This window comes from Aquarana catesbeiana, linkage group LG06, assembly GCF_042186555.1.
Source record: "Aquarana catesbeiana isolate 2022-GZ linkage group LG06, ASM4218655v1, whole genome shotgun sequence".
NCBI lineage: Eukaryota > Metazoa > Chordata > Amphibia > Anura > Ranidae > Aquarana > Aquarana catesbeiana.
Genome location: NC_133329.1, coordinates 248,126,015 through 248,150,611, shown reverse-complemented (window position 1 = coordinate 248,150,611; position 24,597 = coordinate 248,126,015). Strand labels below are relative to the sequence as shown.

Below are 24,597 nucleotides of genomic sequence, written 5' to 3'. Positions count from 1 at the left end.
AAAGACAACTTTTGGCCAAAATACTGCCATTTGCCAAGATCATCACACTTCCCAAAGGTTGACAGGCAGCTATACATGGCGCTGTAGTGTGTGTACCATCCGAGGTGGAAACCACGGTCAATACTCTACCAAGATCGCACAGCAAATCCCAGTTACACAGAGTCAAGCTGAAAAGACGTCTGACTTACAAAGGCCACCAGCTGTTTCATTATGTCAACATGGGAAATGTAGTAGCAGGTCTGTCAAAACTCATTGACACACACCCCGACTACAGTGACATTTCAATTAGAGTGGATGAGACAATCGCTGATGATGATGATGATGATGATAATGATGATGGGATGGAACTCGACAGTTGTGACGAAACTGAAATGATGGAGATACTTGAACGCATCGAAAATTGTGATCCATCAGAGGTACAGTCTGCATGTTTACCGGCTGCTTCTGAGCAACAGGAAGGCCATGACCAACAACCTCCCAATGCAGAGGATGAGAAGGATACACTAAGACCTGGAATTGGCCTAGACAGTTGTTTGCAGCCATCTGACCTTGGAGAGGAAGCACTGACACACGGTGATGGAATATTCAGCATTGCACCTGCACAAGGAAACACACCTGTCAGCTTCTTTAAAGTTCCTAGGCTTGAGGCAATGGCTTTCCCTGTTCAGTTCCCTACTGGACAGAATACATTGGACCAGGCAAGACAAGTCAAACTGTCCCCGAGCATGTATTTCAATGCAAGGCTTTTTTGTGTTGATACTCGTTTTGCAAGAGACACAAGCTACCTCTTCTTTGCGCAGTTTGTCACAGAAACACACATGGCCAAAAGCAGCATGTCCATCCAGTTAAGGAAAGGAAAACCCAATACCAGGGATGGACGGAAAATATCCAACAAGCTGCTACAGGACAAGTGTGAGGTTGAGAGGTTGGTGCGAAACCGAGATGCCACAAGGTTCATGCAACCACTGAGAGGGAGTCCAGCTTACTGGGATAAAAATCTGAAGAATTTGCTAGCCATGGTCAGACAATTGGGTAAGCCAACATTTTTTCTTACCTTCTCTGCTGCAGAATTCAGATGGGCAGAGGTAATAACGGCAATAAAGGCACAACAAGGTCAAAAGGTGGATTTTGCGGGGCTAGACTGGGCTGAAAAGTGTGACATTCTTCGAGGCAACCCAGTGACCACCATGCGCATGTTTGACAAACGGGTTGATGCTCTGATGCGAGAGCTGCTGTTGGGTCCTGCACAGCCAATTGGTGAAGTTATCGATTACTTTTACCGGGTTGAATTTCAGGCGAGAGGGAGCCCTCATATACATTGTCTCTGTTGGGTAGCAGGAGCTCCTATATTTGGACAAGACAGTGATGACAAGGTGTGTGCCTTTATAGATCATAACATCTCATGCCAGCTGCCTGATGAAGCCAAACAGGCCTTACTTCACAGATTTGTAACAGAACTTCAAATGCACAGCAGATCTCATTCAAAATCATGCAAGAAAGGTAACAGAGTATGCAGATTTGGATTTCCAAAGCCACCTATTAGAAAAACGAGGATAACTTACCCGATGCCAGAAGAACAAGGAGATTGTGCAATGAAACCACAAGCAGCCAAAAACAAACTGAAACCAGTCTGGGATTTGCTTAATAACCCAAAAGTGCAGCTTGAAGACATGTCACAGCTACTGGCACAGTGTGATATGACTTTGAATCAGTACAACTCCTACATTCAGGCATTGACCTCCTCAAGCGTGATTCTAATGAAGCGTGATGTCAAGGACTGCTGGGTGAACAACTATAATCCACATTTGCTGACGGCCTGGAACGCCAACATGGACATCCAGTACATTCTTGATGAGTATGGTTGCATCATGTACATGTTGTCCTACATATCCAAGCCAGAACGGGAGCTGAGTGACTATCTCAAAACAATAGTCAAAGAAATGAGCCCAGAAACAGCGACAGAACGAGAAGAAATGAAAGAGGTTCTTCAGGCTTATTCAAAACACAGAGAGGTCAGCGCCCAGGAGTCTGTGGCCCGTACGTGCAGCCTGAAAATGAAGTCTTGCTCACGTGAGATTGTTTTTCTGCCAACTGGTGACAACGCACTGAAAATGAGTCTCCCGCTCAGTGCATTGCAGAACAAACCAGCCGATTCTCTTAATGTGTGGATGACGAGTTTTGTCGACAAATACAGAGCCAGACCTGAAACACCAGAGTTTGAGTCCATGTGTCTGGCAGACTTTGCATCCCATTACAGGGTTGTCTATGGCAAGCAGAAGGAAGATGGCAAGCAAAAGGAAGACAGCAAGCGTGTCAGCCTATTGAATGAAATGGGAATGATTCAAAAACGCACGAGAGGGAAGCCTGCAATCATCAGGTACGCACGCTTCTCAGAGAAGAAGGACCCTGAGAACTACTACGGCAGACTGCTTAAACTGTACCTCCCCCACCGTTCAGAGTCATCACTGAAAACTGTAAGGTTCCCAACACACCAGGATTTTTACAAAGGCGCCTGTGTGAGCTTACCAGGAGAAGAAGCAATCCAAGCAGTGTCTGCAATTGTTACCAGCAACCAAAAGAAGTTCGAACAACACAACAAAATTGTGGAACAAGTCTTGGATGACTTTGTAAAAAACGGACCTGTTGAAGATGCTTGGAACACCTTTGCCCCAGAAGCTGAGTTGGATAGGTTGGAATGTGTAGAGGAACGCAAAGAAGGGGAGCCACTTCATGAGAATGAACAAGATGATGTTCCGGAGTATACACGTCACAAACAAACAGGTGGAATTGCGCTTACTGTGAAAGCCCCACAAATGTGCCCTGATTTCCTTCGGAAAATGTACAGAAACCTTAACCGGACACAAGCTCAGACATTCTACTCAGTTTGTGACTGGTGCACTAACCGTGTGCGTGGCCTAAATCCTGACCCATTCTATTACTTTGTCACTGGTGGTGCAGGGACAGGCAAATCACACCTGATAAAGTGCATCTATGCTGAGGCGACAAAGATACTCTGTAAACTTACCAGACTACGTGAGGAAGCAGACATATCCATGCCCAGCGTTTTACTAACTGCATTTACAGGAACAGCAGCTTTCAACATTTCAGGCAACACATTGCATTCTCTGCTGAAGTTGCCAAGAAGCTTGAAGCCACCCTACCAAGGACTTGGAAATCTAATAGATGAAGTGAGGGCACAGCTGTCAAATGCGGAGATCATTGTTATTGACGAGGTGTCAATGATTTCAAAGCCCCTGTTTGCCTACATCAACTGGAGATTACAGCAAATCAAAGGCAGTAAGAAACCTTTTGGTGGTATGTCAGTACTAGCAGTAGGAGACTTTTACCAGGTCCCCCCGCTGGGAAAAAGTAAGCCACTCTGCGTGTTTGAGGAAAATACCAATGACGTCTGGAAAGACAACTTTCAGATGATCACGCTGACAGAGATCATGTGACAGAAGGAAGACATTTCATTTGCTGAGCTTTTGAATAGAATCAGAGTCAAGCAGAAGACTGGCACCTTAAGCAATGATGACAAAGCTCTGCTTGCTCAGGCTTTTACAGATCCCACCCACTGCCCTAATGACGTGCTACACATATTTGCCACCAACAAAGAGGTTCACAAACATAATGCTGCAACTGTGTCTGTTCTCCATTCAAACGTCACCAACATAGATGCCGACGATTACAGAAAAGACCCTAAGACAGGAGTGATGCTGAGGCAACACCAACCTTTCAAAGGACACAAAGACAATCTGATTGACACACTGCAAGCAGCTGAAGGTGCCCGTATCATGATCACAAGAAACATTGATGTAGAAGACGGGCTTGTTAACGGGACATTTGGCAAGATTGCAAGAATAATCATCCAGACTGAGAATGGTGCTACTACGGTAAACAAGCTTGGGCTTGTGCTGGACAATCCAAATGCAGGACAGAGATACCGTAACAAGTCGTCTTGTGATGCTGACAACTTGGTGTACATAGAAAGGGTAGAGGAAAACCTGAGACAGAAAGGAGTTGTTCGCAGGCAGTTCCCCCTGAAGTTGGCTTTTGGATGTACGATTCATAAGTGTCAGGGGATGTCGATACAGTCGGCAGTGGTCTCATTGAAACGGGTCTTCCAACCGGGAATGGCCTATGTTGCTCTGAGTAGAACGACTACACTACAAGGACTGTACATAACCGACTTTGATGAGAAGAAGATCTTTGCTGATCCTGAAATCACAGCTTCCCTGGATTCAATGAAGAATGCATCACTGGAAAGTGTTATGCCCCTCTTAAAGTTTCTACAGACAAACAGCAAACATTAACAATTATCCATCACAACACGGAAGGATTACCAGCTCACATTGAAGATATCAAATCTCACCATGAGTTGACACTTGGAGATGTTTTATGTTTCACTGAAACTCATCTCTCAGGCTCTTCTGTTGCTGAAAGTCTCCAGCTGGAGGGCTACAACCTGTTCAAACGCAACAGACACCTCTCGTACACAAACCTTCCTGACATTGCAAGTAAAAGTGGCAGAGGTGTCGCCTTGTATGTCAGAAACCATTTCAAGGCCTATGAAAAGCAGTATCATCACAATGTGACTGACTTGGAGTTCTTGGTTGTCAAACTGGAGTCCCCTGTACAAGCTTTGATCGCTGTCGTTTACAGGCCACCGGATTACAGTATTGGCCAATTCCTTACTAACCTGCTGGGCCTCTTGGAATCTTTGGAAATAATGGATTGCCAACCTATAATACTCTGTGGAGATTTCAATGAAGATTTTCTGTGCAGAGAAAAGAAGCCAATATCTGACCTTCTTCACTCAAGAGGATATACTCAACTGGTCTGGGCAGCCACCACAGAAAAAAACACACTGTTGGATCACATTTACATCTCCAGGGTGCAGCAGTGTCTCCAGTCAGGAGTACTGCACAGTTATTACAGTTACCATTATCCTGTGTATTGTGTTTTGAGCAGTGGTTGTGAACACGCTTAGAGCCTGCATAAACAGGGCATGAGTGTTGCCAGGAAACAGTATCTGTTTGATGACCACTGTCTCACAATCAAAGTGGCAATGAGGGTCAGTTTACGTGGCCATAGTTATGTGGGACCATTTACAATTAGCTAAACATCATTCTCTATATTTCATGTTCGGTGTACTTGTTAGACACTGAACTCACTTACTCCCCCCCATCCATCACAGACATCTGTCCTCATCATATAGTAAGAGGAATACCGCGCTGTAGTGCACCCAAAAAGGGTACCTGTTCGTGAAATATTGTGAATGACCAAATAGGGGATAACCAAAATAGTGATGAAAATAACTTAGTGAAAAAAAATTAAAAAAAACTACATAATAACAAAAGCAGCCACTCTATGTGAGATACACACACTAATACAACAATATAACAAATATAGCAGCGCTGTAAATAGGAGTAAATACTAGTACCAGTGTTGAATAGGACTAATTGGTTAGAACCCAAATTAAATAACTAACACAGTTCTTGAAACCTAAATTAATAAGTGTTCACTGGACAGTCCTAACACAGTGAATAAAGTCCAAATAAATGTTGTGAAAATACATAGGCTCAGACCCCATTTTTTTAAAGCAGGAAATGTAAAATAGAAAAAATTCCTCCACCGCACCACGGTGGTAGCTGAAAATAAAATGCGCGCTTACCAAACGGCAAGCACAAGGGGGCTTGCGACCTTAACCCGGTCAGGGCCTTTCATTGGATGGGCTTGTAGGAAATGACATGCCAATTCATACAGCCAAAGGGTGATGATACCACTAGTCCACCAAGTCACAGGAAATCACTCTTATCATGGAGATTAATAAAAGACTCCTAGCTGGGGGGTTGTTCTCATTTAGGGGTACCCCGGGAAAAGAGAGGGAAACAACATAGCGTAATCCTGGTTTTGAGGTTTATTAAAAGTATTAAAATAACACTTACAGTGTAGCAGATTCAAATAAGCATAAGAAGCCGGCTGGCTTAAACGATCACCCGTCCTACAGACGGTAGATGCAGCACGTCAGCTCGCCCTATCACACTGTCCTCATCACACTCACCCTCTCCTTCCTGTGCTATAGCCTGCTTGCTGATTAGTAAGACAAAGAAACAGCAAGGAGCAAAACTGCAGAGAAACTGAAAATTTGTAAGGGTTTAAAGTATATGCTTTAATGAATTGCCTTGTATCCAAAAAGTTCAAAAAGTTGACTGTTCAAAATGTTAATGTTAATGTATAACGGAAATATACCGCCAGTTCGCTTGTGATGCAATATATTGAAATTATATGTACACTGTGTAAACTGTTTTTGACACACTTGATTTTGGGACGCGAGTCCGTCAGGTGCTATGCTTTGGCTGGGGCGGAATAAATCCTGGTAACCCTTAAGTCTGTGTCCGACAAAGTCATTTACCGATATTTCTACCTTCTACACCATTAGCACTTGTGCACTTTTTAAATTTGATCAATCAATTGGTTAGTGTAATGTTTACTATCTTTACTCACTACAAACACTCCACACAGTTACTCTGCCCATCTGCCCAGTTCAACCTTTCCACAGTTACTCCAACCACACAACAGTTACTCCAGGCACTCCCCCCAGTTACTCCGCTCACTCCAGATGTAGAGGCAAGAACACTTTTCACAATTTCCCCAGAAATTGTACCTTTTCTAGTTCTTATTATTATTATAGCCAAATTTACCACCCTAACTCCTCCCACAGTTTTTACACTACATAGACAAGTAATATACCGAAACGTGCGGATTGTTCCCGAATGGTGTGCTATTACTTTGTGGAACGTTTCGCTGAATGGTTCACGAAATATCGTAGTTTTTGCGGTGAAATTGGTCCCATAGGAATGAATGGGGAAACTAGAGTGGGAGATGGCAAAAGCTGGAAAATCAGAACATGATTTCTAAACTGCCGCCACTCCCTCATTTTCAAGCCCACCTACACAAATCTTATATCAAAACGTTCAGCTATCCCTGCTGCCACTAAACATGTCCACGGCTAAGCCATAGTCCTGATAGTTTTCACAATATGACCATTTGTTTGCAACTCACGCCGTCCATTGACATTCATTGAAACTACACTCTAGCCCCTTCAAATTTGAAGGGCAATTTCTAAACTGCGACCGTGCCTTCAATTTTAATATTTCAGAGACATACTATGTATCAAAATCTAGGTCTGGGTCTTGTAATTTTCACATTATAAAGATCTTCACTGTAGGATGTATAGTTTTTAAAATACGGCCATTTGTTTAGAGGTCATTTCAGGAAATTTTAGCCATTAATCAGCATATACTGTGTTTGTTTTGTTGCCATGGTTACCAAAGCTTCTGTTATACACAGGGGGGAGGTGGCTGGAGCATCTCAGCTGATTACAGAGCCCGGGGGAGGGGACAGACACACCATGTACAGATTTATAATAGAGGAATATGATGGGGCAGTTTTGATGGGGTAATTCTGATGGGGCAGTTTTGATGAAGCAGTATTTGGGAAGCATAAACAGGGCATGAGCGTTGCTAGGAAACAGTGGTTGTAAACACAAGATGCTGAGACACTCCAAATGCATGTGACTTCATCTGCTAGACTTGATAATGCTTGTAGACTCCTCCCACAGTTTTTACACTACAGAGACAAGTAATATACCGAAACGTGCGGATTGTTCCCGATTGGTGTGCTATCACTTTGTGGAATGTTTTGCCGAATGGTCCACGAAATGACGTTTTTGCGGCGAAATTGGTCCCATAGGAATGAATGGCGAAATGTTCAAAACTAGAGTGGGAAGTGACAAAAGCTGACAACCCCATGATCAGCCAAAACATTATGACCACCCCATGATCAGCCAAAACATTATGACCGCCCCATGTAAAAAAAAAAATATTTTTGAAAAAAAAAAAATTTTTTGAAAAAAGTAAAAAAATATTTTTGAAAAAAAAAATATTTTTGAAAAAAAAAATTATTTTTGAAAAAAAAAAATATTTTTGAAAAAAAAATTTCTTTTAAAAAAAATAATAATTTCGAAAAAAAAATTATTTTTGAAATAAAAAAAATTCATTTTTGAAAAAAAAAATTACCTTTGAAAAAAAAAATTACTTTTGAAAAAAATGTTCAGCTCTTTCAGCGAATGATGGAACTTTTTTACTACTATTTATACTTTTTAAAATATTAAGCTTTTTAACACTTTTCACAGTTACTCAAGCCACTCCACCCCACCCAGTTACTCCGCCCACTCCAGTTGTAGAGGCAAGAACACTTTTCACAATTTCCCCAGAAATTGTAGCTTTTCTAGTTAAGTGTTCTTGCATAGCAAGACCACTTACTGTTATCTCACATATATATTATTCTTATTATTATAGCCAAATTTACCACCCTAACTCCTCCCACAGTTTTTACAATACATAGACAAGTAATATACCGAAACGTGCGGATTGTTCCCGAATGGTGTGCTATTACTTTGTGGAACGTTTCGCCGAATGGTTCACGAAATATCGTCGTTTTTGCGGCGAAATTGGTCCCATAGGAATGAATGGGGAAACTAGAGTGGGAGATGACAAAAGCTGGAAAATCAGAACATGATTTCTAAACTGCCGCCACTCCCTCATTTTCAAGCCCACCTACACAAATCTTATATCAAAACGTTCAGCTATCCCTGCTGCCACTAAACATGTCCACGGCTAAGCCATAGTCCTGATAGTTTTCACAATATGACCATTTGTTTGCAACTCACGCCGTCCATTGACATTCATTGAAACTACACTCTAGCCCCCTCCAAATTTGAAGGGCAATTTCTAAACTGCGACTGTGCCTTCATTTTTAATATTTCAGAGACATACTATACATCAAAATCTAGGTCTGGGTCTTGTGATTCTCACAATATAAAGATCTTCGCTGTAGGATGTATAGTTTTTAAAATACGGCCATTTGTTTAGAGGTCATTTCAGGAAATTTTAGCCATTAATCAGAGTGTACTGTTAGTGTTTGTTTTGTTGCCATGGTTACCAAAGCTTCTGTTATACACAGGGGGAAGGTGGCTGGAGCATCTCAGCTGATTACAGAGCCCGGGGGAGGGGACAGACACACCATGTACTGATTTATAATAGAGGAATATGATGGGGCAGTTTTGATGGGGTAATTCTGATGGGGCAGTTTTGATGAAGCAGTATTTGGGAAGCATAAACAGGGCATGAGCGTTGCTAGGAAACAGTGGTTGTAAACACAAGATGCTGAGACACTCCAAATGCATGTGACTTCATCTGCTAGACTTGATAATGCTTGTAGACTCCTCCCACAGTTTTCACACTACAGAGACAAATAATATACCGAAACGAGCGGATTGTTCCCGATTGGTGTGTTATTACTTTGTGGAATGTTTTGCCGAATGGTCCACGAAATGACGTTTTTGCGGCGAAATTGGTCCCATAGGAATGAATGGCGAAATGTTCAAAACTAGAGTGGGAAGTGACAAAAGCTGACAACCCCATGATCAGCCAAAACATTATGACCACCCCATGATCAGCCAAAACACTATGACCGCCCCATGTAAAAAAAAAAATATTTTTGAAAAAAAAAAAAAATTTTTGAAAAAAAAAAAAAATTTTTGAAAAAAAATAAAAAAATAATTTTTGAAAAAAAAAATCATTTTTGAAAAATAAAAAAATATATATATATTTTTGAAAAAAAAAATATTTTTGAAAAAAAAAATATTTTTGAAAAAAAAAAATTATTTTTGAAAAAAAAAATATTTTTGAAAAAAAAATTTCTTTTAAAAAAAAAAATATTTTTGAAAAAAAAATATATTTGAAAAAAAAAAATATTTTTGAAAAAAAAAAATATTTTTGAAAAAAAAATAATAATTTCGAAAAAAAAATTATTTTTGAAATAAAAAAATTCATTTTTGAAAAAAAAAATTACCTTTGAAAAAAAAAATTACTTTTGAAAAAAAAATCATTTTTGAAGAAAAAAAATCATTTTTGATTAAAAAAAATTCATTTTTGAAAAAAAAAATTACTTTTGAAAAAAATGTTCAGCTCTTTCAGCGAATGATGGAACTTTTTTACTACTATTTATACTTTTTAAAATATTAAGCTTTTTAACACTTTTCACAGTTACTCAAGCCACTCCACCCCACCCAGTTACTCCGCCCACTCCAGTTGTAGAGGCAAGAACACTTTTCACAATTTCCCCAGAAATTGTACCTTTTCTAGTTCTTATTATTCTTCTTATAGCCAAATTTACCACCCTAACTCCTCCCACAAATTTTACACTACATAGACAAGTAATATACCGAAACGTGCGGATTGTTCCCGAATGGTGTGCTATTATTTTGTGGAACGTTTCGCCGAATGGTTCACGAAATATCGTCGTTTTTGCGGCGAAATTGGTCCCATAGGAATGAATGGGGAAACTAGAGTGGGAGGTGACAAAAACTGAAAAATCAGAACATGATTTCTAAACTGCCGCCACTCCCTCATTTTCAAGCCCACCTACACAAATCTTATATCAAAACGTTCAGCTATCCCTGCTGCCACTAAACATGTCCACGGATAAGCCATAGTCCTGATAGTTTTCACAATATGACCATTTGTTTGCAACTCACGCCGTCCATTGACATTCATTGAAACTACACTCTAGCCCCCTCCAAATTTGAAGGGCAATTTCTAAACTGCGACTGTGCCTTCATTTTTAATATTTCAGAGACATACTATACATTAAAATCTAGGTCTGGGTCTTGTGATTCTCACAATATAAAGATCTTCGCTGTAGGATTTATAGTTTTTGAGAAAAAGCTTTTTGTTTAGAGGTCATTTCAGGAAATTTTAGCCATTAATCAGAGTGTACTGTGTTTGTTTTGTTGCCATGGTTATCAAAGCTTCTGTTATACACAGGGGGGAGGTGGCTGGAGCATCTCAGCTCTGATTACAGAGCCCGGGGGAGGGGACAGACACACCATGTACTGATTTATAATAGAGGAATATGATGGGGCAGTTTTGATAGGGCAATTCTGATGGGGCAGTTTTAATGGGGCAATTATGATGGGGCAATTATGATGGGGCAGTTTTGATGGTGGCAATATGATGGGGCAGTTTTGGTGGGGCAATTATGATGGGGCAGTTTTGATGGTGGCAATTCTGATGGGGCAATTCTGATGGGGCAGTTTTGATGGTGGCAATTCTGATGGGGCAGTTTTGATGGTGGCAATATGATGGGGCTGTTTTGATGGTGGCGATATGATGGGGCAATTCTGATGGGGCAGTTTTGATGGGGCAATTCTGATGGGGCAGTTTTGATGGTGGCAATATGATGGGGCAGTTTTGATGGGACAATTCTGATGGGGCAGTTTTGATGGCAGTTTTTGAAAAAAAAAATATTTTTGAAAAAAAAAATTTTGTTTAAAAAAAAAAAAAAAAAAATCATTTTTGAAAAAAAATAATTCATTTTTGAAAAAAAAAAAACTTTTGAAAAAAATGTTCAGCTCTTTCAGCTAATGATGGGACTTCAACTTTTTTACTACTATTTATACTTTTTAAAATATTAAGCTTTTTAATACTTTTCACAGTTACTCAAGCCACTCCATCCAGTTTCTCCGCCCACTCCAGTTGTAGAGGCAAGAACACTTTTCACAATTTCCCCAGAAATTGTACCTTTTCTAGTTTATTTTTGTTTTTAATCCCACATTTAATTTTGCATCATTGCTTCCAATGGCTGTGCTGTAGTTTTGCAGGCAAGCCTTTAGAGGGGCAATCTATATTTACCTGTGAAATACAGTTTGGAAGATTTCTAATCAACCCGCAAATTGTGGATGGTTAGCAAGCATTTCCCAACTTGCAACTCCTGCTGTATTCTATCTAAAATAAGTGTTGAGTAGCCTTCTATTTTTTTGCCTGTGTTAACAATTAGGCAAAAAAGGAGAACACTGTGCCAGTGGAGGTATAGGTTTCAAGGCATAGGGGTATATAAAAACTTACTTAGACCTTTGAGAGTGGGGGGCAAGTACGTTTCAGAATTCTGGCCCTAGTCCTGTTGGTTCCTTTAAAACATTATTAAAAATGTGGATGAAGTTTTGGCCACTAAAGCTTTTTATTTAGTTTACAGTAGGGCTGGGGAAAAAATCGATTTAAAATCTTGAATCGAGTTGAGAGGTCAAATTGATTTAAAATGTAAGCAAATCGATTTTTTCCGAATTATTTATTTTTATTTTTATTTTTTTTTACCGCGCTGGTCCCGAGGAGCTGCGGGCAGGGGTTTTTAGGCGAGGCAGTGGCTTCGGCCTAGTCCACGAGACCAGGCGCCGCGGACTAGGCCAAAGCGAGGCTACGGCTTCGCCTAAAAACTCCTTCCCGCAGCTCCTCAGGACTAGCGCGGTGTCCACAAAAGAATTGTTCTAGGAGGGAACATTTGGGGAGGTGTGGTGATTTTAGGGGCTTTGTGTTGAGATGGGAGATGGAGGAAGAGGATTTGTACTAGTAGGGATGATTTGGGGGCATTTGTGCTAAGAGGAGAAATTTGGGGGGAAATTTGTTGTGGGGGGGGGGATTTGTGCTAGGATGAGAGATTTGGAATGGGGGGAGGATTCGCGCTCGGAGAAGAAATTTTAGGGGTAGAGGATTTACTTTGGTGTGTGCTGGGAGCATATGTTGAATGGTAGGATTTGAGCTAAGCAATTTGGCATGCTCGCCCTGGGCTCCAGATGACCTTGTCCCGGCACTCAGCCTCAGCATTTATAAGAGACCATCAGTACATACTGACGTGTCGTTAGATCGTTGGAGACTGTTCAATGTTTTTTATACACCACTGTTCTTCCACTCAAATATAATTTGTTATGATGTTTCTACTGAAATGGGACAATTTCCGTTGCTGTACAGGGGCAATACATTTTTCTCCAGTGATGAAGTGTTTGAAGTGTGGAAAAATTATGGACATGACAGGATAAAGGCCAGTGATCTCGAATCCTATTTTTCCACACTGGATTATTTATGCTGCTTTCTTACTACAACTGAAACTACTTATTGTGAAAATGTTCAGAGATGCAGGATTTATAAGCAGTGGCACAGTGTCAAACTGCTTAGCATATTTGTTTGCATTGCACTGTGCAATCATGTACACCTGTGTTTTGGTCCTGACATATCGATGTCATACTTAGTGACATACTTAGTGCTACCCTGCTTGGATCTGATTTGTTTTATCTCACTTTGCAGACCTGCTTTCGCTTTGATTCTATTTCTCTGGATTAGGGTAAACCATTCACTGTGATTTAATGTTTAATGGCAATAAAACATCAAAACTTCCTGCTGTATATACAGGCCTGAAACGTCAGAGCTCCTGTAGGACTTTTTTCTTTACTGAAAATTCAAAGCTGCTTTGCACAGCTTGTATCATGAAGACAGTTTGTATGAAAGCCAAGTGCCACGCTAACTTTCACATGGAGGATTCTGCCTGCAGTATGGTGACACTTATTGGTCTTACCTCTTTATTTTGCTTCACTACACACTTTTCTCTTCCCTTCCAGTACCTATGGGAGCAATGGAATGGTCCTCCTGTACACAGTGTAATCTTTGTCCTGTCAAGTGGCAGAATCCTTTTGGTTTTACACACCACTCCATCTTTTTTTTTTCTTCCCTCAATGTTCACACCTAGCTCTCCTTGCAGAAGCTCTCAATGTCAATAGTACTAGAAGCTTTTACACAACCATACACTCTCATGACTCCTGCAACCCATACATAGGAATGAGTGAAAAGTGGAAGGTCACCGCTGTTCCACTCTAACTAGCAAGGCCTATATGCAAAGGAGATACAAAAAGTTTAGAGGACATGAATTCTTGTGGCAATCTAAACATTTGTCAATTCAAACATTACTTTTAAGCAATTGTTTCAGAAATAAATGTTTGACCAGAGCCTGATCTTCATGCAAAATTTAATTTTTTTATGGTAACTTTTTCTTTTCAGAAAATACACCTAATATTTTCAAGTTACATGTACCATGGTCACATGAAGATATAATTAGAACATCCAGGTACTTTTTGTGTTCTAATCCATAAAATGTTTACATGCTTTAGTCCTAGAACAAACTATCATCTGGTAAATGTAGCATTGATCCATTCAAATGTGTGGCTGTTAGGTTAGTGCTTTATTTAGTTCAGAGCTCAGGTACACTGTGCTGCCAAGGAAGAAAGGAGAGAGATTCAGGAAGATAAGGCACTTTGCTTTTGTGTCTTCCCAGAAGCAGAGTTTTTTTATTTCTGTTGTTTCCTCTAACCCCTCAGCAGTAAAAATGGGCTTGGGCGTGTTCAGATCGAACCAGTCAGGAAGTCGTCAATGCACACAGCCAATTATAGGCAGCGTGTGTGTGTGTGTGCAGCTGCCGGTCAGGAAATGCTTCACTGCCTATGATTGGCGGTGTGCATTGACTGCTTCCTGGTGGATTTTATCTGAACACGCAAGCCCATCACTACTCGGCAGCAGCATACCTTTTATATTGTCAGCAGATTGGCCTCTAGTGATTGCCTCACTGCTCAGATTCTCAGCTCAGTGCCAAGAATAGAAGACAACTGAGGCTGCATAGAACATTACTGTAGAGGGAAATACTGGATTTTAAACAGCATAGGTCCTTTTTTTAGTGTTTTATTTGTCGTTAATGCAAAGGGGTCCAGCAGGAAGCTATCTGTCAATACTTAAATTTCTGATTAAAGTTCCACTTGAAAGCAGTATTAAACCCAAAGCAAACATTTATACGTTTTTTCTTTTTTAGACTTTTTTTTATTTTCACCTGGTGATCTAGCCAGTAAGTCTGTTTTTTCAATGGAATAAACTGTCCTGTAGATGTTGCAGGGTTGGGGCAAACTATTTACCACTGACAGGGATGCTTACAATGATCAGATTTTATTTATGTAGAACCTTTATCCCCTAAGGAAAAAGAAAAAAACATCCTGTAACTGCTTATAAAATGTGAGCTGGCGTTTGGCTTCTATTTGTTAGTGTATCTAAATATGCTAGTACAACACACCCCTCCCCCCCCCAGACTGAAAATGCTGCTGCCCGAAGGTGTGCTGTGTTCCTTCATCCAGAATGGGGACACTCTCATACGAGTAGTGTGTTATTAGCCAGATCACCAAGCGAAAATGGAGGGGGAAAAAAACGAATTCAACCAATATATCTATTGGTAAGCTGCAATATACTACAGTTTTTGGGTTTACGATCATTTTAAGTGGAAAGCTGCCATAACACAATGATAAATTAATTTCAGATGAAATTACAAAACTGACACAATATACTGTCCAGGAGTGCAGGAGGATGTGTCACAAATGCAGAAAAAAATGAAAATACTTTTATAAACTAAAAGGAGATGGATTTGTATTGGACAAGTAACATGAATAACAGAAGACTTGCACTTGGCTTCAGTGGGTGTGTTTTTAAGACATTTTGCAACTTAACCACTGCAATACCTTCCTGTTAACTAGGGGTGCAACGGATCTTCAGCGATCCATGATCCGAACGGTTCACCCTGTTCGGATTGGTACACATGCGCTCCACGAAGCGCGCCGCTGCCTCGGGCTTAGGAAAGGCCGCGGCTTCGGCCTAGCTCCGGAGCGGCGGCCATCTTGGTACACCCAGCGGCGCGCGCTGACGTCATCACCCCTTAACCCCTCATGGTGGATCTGATCTGTCCAGCTTGGCGGCCGGCTTCTATTGGGAGATGTGGATATTATTACAGTGGGGAGATGTGAATATTATTACAGTGGGGAGATGTGGATATTAGTGGGGGAGCTGTGGATGTTAGTGTGGGAGCTGTGGATATTAGTGGGGGAGATGTGGATATTACAGTGGGGGAGATGTGGATATTACAGTGGGGGAGATGTGGATATTATTACAGTGGGGAGATGTGGATATTAGTGAGGAGATGTGGATATTACAGTGGGGGGAAGATGTGGATATTACAGTGGGGGGGAGATGTGGATATTACAGTGGGGGGGAGATGTGGATATTACAGTGGGGGGGAGATGTGGATATTACAGTGGGGGGGAGATGTGGATATTACAGTGGGGGGGAGATGTGGATATTACAGTGGGGGGAGATGTGGATATTACAGTGGGGGGGAGATGTGGATATTACAGTGGGGGGGAGATGTGGATATTACAGTGGGGGGGAGATGTGGATATTACAGCGGGGGGGAGATGACGTGGATATTACAGCAGTGGGGCAGATTGTGGATATTATTACAGCAGTGGGGCAGATTGTGGATATTATTACAGCAGTGGGGCAGATTGTGGATATTACTACAGTGGGGGAGATGTGGATATTATTACAGTGGGGAGATGTGGATATTATTACAGTGGGGAGATGTGGATATTATTACAGTGGGGAGATGTGGATATTAGTGAGGAGATGTGGATATTACAGTGGGGGGAGATGTGGATATTACAGTGGGGGGGAGATGTGGATATTACAGTGGGGGGGAGATGTGGATATTACAGCAGGGGGGGAGATGACGTGGATATTACAGCAGTGGGGCAGATTGTGGATATTATTACAGCAGTGGGGCAGATTGTGGATATTACTACAGTGGGGGAGATGTGGATATTACAGTGGGGGAGATTTTTTTTTTGTTGATCCGAACCGTGACTCCTGATCCGAGGAACGATCCGAACCGTGAGTTTTTTGAGCCGTTGCACCCCTACTGTTAACAATTGGTTAACAAAATGGCAAAAAATATCACGTTGGGGTGTCTGTTTTCCAAAAAGGGGTGATTTTTAGGGTTTTTTGTAACATCACGGCAGTTTCTATATTTTTTAACAGCGGTAAGGGAAACTTTTTTTTTTTTTTTTCAAAATGTTACTTTTTCTTTTTTACTTTGGGACTCGGTAACACTTGTGTTTGGGGATGGTAAAAATTCATGGCTGAGCTGCATTTTTTGCTGGCTGCCAACCACTCCATCTTAAGCTGCAAAGGCAGCAGAGGGGGAAATACATATGCTGCAGCCGCAATGCTTTGTATCATCCCTGCTGACACATTAAACTGAACAATTACAATACAACACCACCTCACTGCCTGTCAAATGCCCTCCCTCAGAAGAGCGATGTGAATGCAGTTTCCAAAACAAAGCTCTATCTGTTTAAAAAATGATATAAAATGAATTTGGGTACAGTGTGGCATTATCAAGTATTGGCAGTCAAATTATCACAGCACTGAAAAATGACCTAAAGAGGGAAGGCAGATGATAATATGCTGGTATTGAGGTGGTTTTAAAAAGGAAAAATATCTAAATGTACATTAAAATACCCCATTGTGCACACGTATTTATTACAATTATTTTTTACCTAAATATATTAATATATTTTTCTACTATTTCCTAGCAGTGATGCACATCTCAAGCTATTTGCCAAGCTTCATGATCCACAACCACAGAATGACAGTAGGGTGGTAACTTTAATGCTCTACACATCTCAAGATTGCAATTATGAGGTAAACAACATACTTATTTGCAATATTATATGTATGGTTTTTTTTAATAAAATATTGCTATAATAGATCTGTTATGGTTAAATGCATAATCTACAGTTCTAGGATTTCAAATAAAACTTAAAGGATAAGTTCACCTTTCTGAAGATGTTAGGATGTAACATGTTCAGCATCTCACGCCCCTCCCCACACTCGCTGTCACAATTCAAAGAGATCCCTGTGAATCAAACTACGAGGGCACTGCTGAGTGCTTTAAGTAGTTCATTAAGCTTCCTGTCATGTGTAACTGCATGCCCAGAATCTTAACTCTGGGCTCACTCTATACAAGTCTTGACTTTCAGATAGTCAAGCTCCTAAAATATTATGTAAAGAGTATGCTTCTCTGCTTGTCATGATGATCATTAGAGAGGCATGTGCATTTTTGTTGTTCGTATTTTTATGATTTAATGTAAGCAGATAATGTTGCCTTTTTCTGGGCTGCTTAAATTGCATTCATTTGAATCGCATAAAACATAGCACAAAAAACACCATACCATTGATAGACTACAGAACAGGAGGACAGTTTAAGTTATAAAAAGTTAATCAACAAGAAAACACATTTCAGAGGTTATAGGAGAATGCCTTCATTAGGACTATGAAGCATGGAAATACAAAAAAAATGCAATAAACACAGCAGGTAAAATAACTATTGAATATGTCACCATTTTTCTAGGTAAATATATTTCTAAAAGTGCTATTGACATGGAACTTTCACCACATGTTGGTAACAACCCATGCAATCCATACATACACAGAAACCAAAACGAATATGTTCAGAAATTAAGTTATGTGTAATAAAAAATGGAATGATGCAGGGAAAGGGTACTGAACACATGAAGAAAGGGAGGTGCAAAAAGGCATGGAGAGCCAAGACACCAGCTGAAATCTATCAGTAATTGATAAGCAATCCTGACCCTTGTCGGTGCAAATTAATATCAGCTGGTTCAGTCTCAACTGATGGCCTATAAAAGGGTGTCTTATTACCAAGGTGTCACACAATAAACATTTAATGATGGGTAAAAGCAAAGAGCTCTCTCAAGACCTTAGCAACCTTATTGTTGAAAAACATACTGATGACATTGGTTACAGAAGGATTTCTAAACTTCTGAATGGTCCAGTGAGCACTGTTGGAGCTATAATCTGAAAATGGGAAGAACATCATTTCATCCTCGCAAGTTTTCTGACAGAACAGTTGTCCAAGAGCCAAGGACCACTTGTGGAAAGCTTCAGAAAGACCTGGAATTAGCAGGTACAATTGCTTCAAAGAAAATGCACTCAACCACCATGGCCAGTGTGCGCGCTCACCACGAAAGACTCCATTCCTAAAGAAAAAGCATATTGAATATCCTTTAAAGTTTGCTGCACAACATTTAGACAAGCCTGTGAAATACTGGGATAATATAGTCTGGTCAGATGAGACCAAAATTGAAGTCTTTGGATGCCATAATACACGCCATGTTTGGAGGTCAAATGGCAATGCACATCACCCCAAAAGTTAATGGAGGTGAGAACATCATGGCGTGAGGCTGTTTTTCAGCATACGGTACTGGCAAACTTCATATCTTGAAGGAAGGATGAATGGAAAAATGGACCAAGGCATTCTTGATATAAATCTGCTGCCATCTACCATGATGATGATGAAATGAGGATGGACATTTCAGAAAGACAATGATTCCAAACACAAAGCCAAGGAAACGCTCAATTGGTTTCAAAGAAAGAAAATAAAGCTGTTAGAATGGCCCAGCCAATCTCCTGACTTGAATCCAATACAAAATCTATGGAGAGAACTAAAGTTCAGAGTTAATAGAAGAGGCCCACTAAACTTTCAAGATTTAAAGACTGTGTGGAAGAATGGCCCAAAATTCCATCTAAGCAATGGATGCGACTAGTTTCTCCATACAGGAGGTATTTTGAATCTGTCATTACCAACAAAGGATTTTGTACGAAGTATTAAATACTGTATTTATTGGCGTATAACACTCACTTTTTCACCATGAAAATCGGGTGCAAATAGCGTGTGCGTGTTATACGCCAATACTTCAATTTCGGCTGCCTCTGAGGCAATGGGTGGGGGGAATGGGTGCCGTCAGATTACATACAGTGAGAATCTCCTGTTTACTTGGCGGCCTCTGTAATAGGAAGTCAATAGACGGCAATGGTGAGGCTGCTGCATTGATGGCAATAGCGAGGCTGCTGCATTGATGGTGAGGCTGCTGCATTGATGGCAATGGTGAGGCTGCATTGATGGCACTTATGAGGCTGCAGGTGGGCATTGATCAGGCTGCATTGATGGCAATGGTGAGGCTGCAGATGGGCACTGACTCTTATTTTGCTTCAAAGTTCCTTATTTAAAATTTAAGTTTTTTTCCTGAAACTTCCCTCTTTAAATGAATGTGCGTGTTATATGCCGATAAATACAGTATGTTTCAGTTAGCGTGTGCAATCATTTTTCCCTGTGTCAATCCATGTTATTACACATAACTTAATTTCTGAGCTTTTGTTTATTTGTATTGAAAATTTCATGTCAATAGCACCTTTAGAAATATCTTTACCTAGAAAAATGGTGACATGTTCAATACTTATTTTACCTGATGTTTTAATTTAATTTCTATAGTGATGTTTCTCTATGTGTTGATTTTTATTTAAAGTTTATCATACTAGCATTGTTATATAGTTTGTTGAAATTGTGGGGTGAAAAATATGAGAATAGTAAAAACTGTCAAATGGCTTTTTTTTTTTTTTTTTTTCATTTTGGGTAGGTAAGGAAGGAAGGGTTATAACAACTCTGTCAGGTTTTTGTTGCTGTGTCTTATTAGGGAGATTTCCCTTCACTTCCTTTTCCATATCCGAAACAGGAAGTCAGACTTCCTTCTAAAGTGAAGGAATCCATTGTTGGCAATAAGGTCACCAGATCTAGTGTCCCCATTGGAAGATTTCCCCTCCATTATTATTCTACATGCAATCCAAAAATTTGGGATTTTACGTTCAATTTTGATGAAATCGGTAAACATGACAAATGGAGAAGATGAATCTCCCTAATGTGGGCACAGACCGCATTAAAAACATGGTGTTCTAATCCCTCACTATTCTATCCAAAACAAAAAAAAAAAAAAACCTTTAGTTATACTTTAAGGATGGCGTCAAAGCAAAAGACATGTTATAGAATAGTGGTTGCCACTCGCAAATCAATTTTAAAATAAGTTTGTAAATTACTGACACAAATGCAATTTATGTTTACTGTCATAGGTATGTTGTGATATGTTAAAACATTTTATTTTCTACAATTTCTTATACTGATGAGTTATATTATTTATTACAGCAGTGTTTCTCAACCTTTTGTCAGTCAAGGCATCCTTTGTGCAGAATTTTAATCTCAAGGCACCCCATTCTAAACTAATACTTGGATTTTTGTATACTAAGTACTAATCATATAATTTAAAATACATATTTTCCGTACTGTACTAATTACATGCAGAGGAAGAATTCATTTCATCCAAAGGAACTTTTACATCTGGTGCACAGGCTCACTGACAAAAAAAAGTAAATGTAATATTTTATCATGTGGAAGAAGTAGCTTTTCTGTGCTGCTATTTCTACATCCAGGAAGCAGTTGTTGGCCAATTAAAACATATCTTATAGGAAATATAAATAATATAAATACATTAGAAGGGGTATCAAAATATTTAGTGGACATATCATTTTTTTTTTTTTTTTTTAATTCATCCTTTTATTTTAAGAATTAAATTAAAAATGTACCGTATTTATCGGCATATAAAACGCACTTTCCCCCTTAAAATCAGGGGAAAATCGCGTGTGCGTGTTATACGCTGAACGGCTGCCTCGGAGGGGAAGAAGGGAATGAGCGCTGCCGAAATAGACAGTGCCGAATCTCCTGTGTACTCAGCTCTGCTTGCAGTCACGCCCAGTCCTGCCTCCTAGCATTGACGTCCCGTCATTGAACCGGTGTTATGCCCATCATAGGAGCCGGTCCACGGGGCGGGGCTGCGAGTCGAGCCGAGTACACAGGCGATTCGGCTCTGTCTATTTCGGCAATAACAAGGCTGCAGATGGGCACTGATCATGCTGCAAAGAGGTGCAAGGCTGCAGATGAGCACTGATCAAGCTGCCATGATGGGCAAGGCTGCAGATGGGCACTGATTAGACTGCAATGATGGGCAAGGCTGCAGATGGGCACTGATCAGGCTGCAATGATGGGCAATGGCGAGGCTGCAGATGAGCACTGATAAGGCTGCATTGATAGGCACTGAGCCTTATTTTGCTTCAAAATTCTTTATTGAAAATGTAAGTTTTTTTTCTTAAAACTTCCCTCTTAAAATTAAGGTGCATGCCTGTGCGTGCCATACGCCGATAAACACAGTAATTAAAAAAGCCTATATACAGCTTTTACGTTTTAGTACAGAGCTTAAAGCGGGATTCCGGCCCGCTAAAATTTTTTTTTAAAGTCAGCAGCTACAAACACTGTAGCTGCTGACTTTAAATAAGTAGACTTACCTGTCTTGGGTGCCCCCAATGTCGGCCGCCCGAGGCCGACCTGTCCCTCGGCTCTCGGGCCCTAGGTAAGGGAAACGGGCTTCACTGCCAGTTTCCTACTGCGCACGCGTGAGCGATCTGTAAATGCCCCGTGGTTTTCTGGGAACACACACAGTTCCCAGAAGGCAACGGGGCCGCTCAGCTAGGAGCAGAACACGCCGCGGCATAGGAACAGGCAGATTAGGAAGACTGCCTAGCAACAAGGGTTCGGGTAAGTTTAAAATTTATTTATTTTTTTTTAGGATTTTTGGTGAATTTTTTTTTTTTCAGGGTGGCCCTCCACTTTTTTTTTTTTTTTTTTTTAAAAACACCTCCAAGCTCACATTTCACATATCACCATCTGAAGGAATACTAACTGAATAAGATTAAAGGGATGAGACTGGAAAGAGAGGACAGCTGCTGAAGCTGGCCATAGATCTACTCCCAGAGATTGTAATGGACTGTCTCGGTACTAATAACAAGTAATGTACAGTATCTCACAAAAGTGAGTACACCCCTCACATTTTTGTAAACATTTTATCATATCTTTTCATGTGACAACACTGAAGAAATGACACTTTACTACAATGTAAAGTAGTTAGTGTACAGCTTGTATAACAGTGTAAATTTGCTGTCCCCTCAAAATAACTAACACACAGCCATTAATGTCTAAACTGCTGGCAACAAAAGTGTGTACACCCCTAAGTGAAAATGTCCAAATTGGACCCAAAGTGTCAATATTTTGTGTGGCCACCATTATTTTCCAGCACTGCCTTAACCCTCTTGGGCATGGAGTTCACCAGAGCTTCACAGGTTGACACTGGAGTCCTCTTCCACTCCTCCATGACGACATAACGGAGCTGGTGAATGTTCGAGACCTTGCGCTCCTCCACCTTCCATTTCAGGATGCTCAATAGGGTTTAGGTCTGGAGACATGCTTGTCCAGTCCATCACCTTGACCCTCAGCTTCTTTAGCAAGGCAGTGGTCATTTTGGAGGTGTGTTTGGGGTCGTTATCATGTTGCAATACTGCCCTGCGGCCCAGTCTCTGAAGGGAGGGGGGTTATGCTCTGCTGCAATATGTCACAGTACATGTTGGCATTCATGGTTCCCTCAATGAACTGTAGCTCCCCATTGCCGGCAGCACTCATGCAGCTATAAGAAAGAAAGAGAGCGCACCAGCCTAGTGCATTATCCTAAGGTATATTTATTAAAACCAAGATTAAAATCTACTCACAAGGGTAGGAAGAAAAAAAATTGCACTATTAACAATCACAAGACAATTGGTCCACTGATAGAAGTTTCCAGATCCTAGGAAGAGGACGTATGAACCGCTGCTGGCTAACGCCTTTCGAAGGTGTCCCTTCTTCTTCAGAGCCCTACCTTAGGATAATGCACTAGGCTGGTGCGCTCTCTTTTTTTCTTATCGTTTACTACTATATTCCCATCCTGGAGAGCAGCAAGGTGAAATTCATTGTCCTTTTGAACCCTTTGGATCATCTAGCTTACACACCTGTGCGCAAGAGTATTTGCTTCTGTAGCACTCATGCAGCCCCAGACCATGACACTCCCACCACCATGCTTGACTGTAGGGAAGACACACTTGTCTTTGTACTCCTCATCTGGTTGCCGCCACACACGCTTGACACCATCTGAACCAAATAAGTTTATCTTGTTCTCATCAGACCACAGGACATGGTTCCAGTAATCCATGTCCTTATTCTGCTTGTCTTCAGCAAACTGTTTGTGGGCTTTCTTGTGCATGATCTTTAGAAAAGGCTTCCTTCTGAGACTACATCCATGCAGACCAATTTGATGCAGTGTGTGGCGTATGGTCTGAGCACTGACAGGCCTGACCCCCTACCCCTTCAAACTCTGCTGCAATGCTGACAGCACTCATACGTCTATTTCCCAAAGACAACTTCTGGATATGATGCTGAGCACGTGCACTCAACTTCTTTAGTCGACCATGGTGAGGCCTGTTCTGAGTGGAACCTGTCCTGTTAAACCGCTGTATGGTCTTGGCCACCGTGCTGCAGCTCAGTTTCAGGGTGTTGGCAGTCTTTTTATAGCCTAGGCCATCTTTATGTAGAGCAACAATTTTTTTTTTTCAGATCCTCAGAGAGTTCTTTGCCATGAGGTGCCATGTTGAACTTCCAGTGACCAGTATGAGAGAGTGAGAGCGATAGCACCAAATGTAACACTCCTGCTCCCCATTCACACCTGATACCTTGTAACACTAATAAGTCATGTGACACCGGGAAGGGAAAATGGCTAATTGGGCCCAATTTGAACATTTTCACTTAGGGGTGTGCTCACTTTTGTTGCCAGCGGTTTAGACATTAATGGCTGTGTTGAGTTATTTTGAGGGGACAGCAAATTTACATTGTTATATAAGCTGTACACTCACTACTTTACATTGTAGCAAAGTGTCATTTCTTCAGTGTTGTCACATGAAAAGATATATAATAAAATATTTTTAAAAATGTGAGGGGTGTACTCACTTTTGTGAGATACTTTAAATAATATAAAACAGGGTACATTAAAACCCCCTTTTCTCTATATATCAA

The 24,597-nt window shown here is 40.7% G+C and overlaps 1 protein-coding gene across 4 annotated transcripts in view; it reads left to right on the top strand.

Moving 5' to 3' along the window:
- The window catches only part of PGAP1 (post-GPI attachment to proteins inositol deacylase 1), a 479,543-nt gene that overhangs the window by 327,005 nt on the left and 127,941 nt on the right, over window positions 1-24,597 (top strand). For 3 of the 4 annotated variants that reach the window (XM_073633146.1, XM_073633147.1, XM_073633144.1), the window contains 2 exons: window positions 13,950-14,016; window positions 17,354-17,462. In XM_073633146.1, coding sequence (XP_073489247.1) covers window positions 13,950-14,016; window positions 17,354-17,462 — 176 coding nt within the window. The remainder of the gene's footprint in view (window positions 1-13,949; window positions 14,017-17,353; window positions 17,463-24,597) is intronic. The other variant, XM_073633145.1, reaches the window with a different exon arrangement.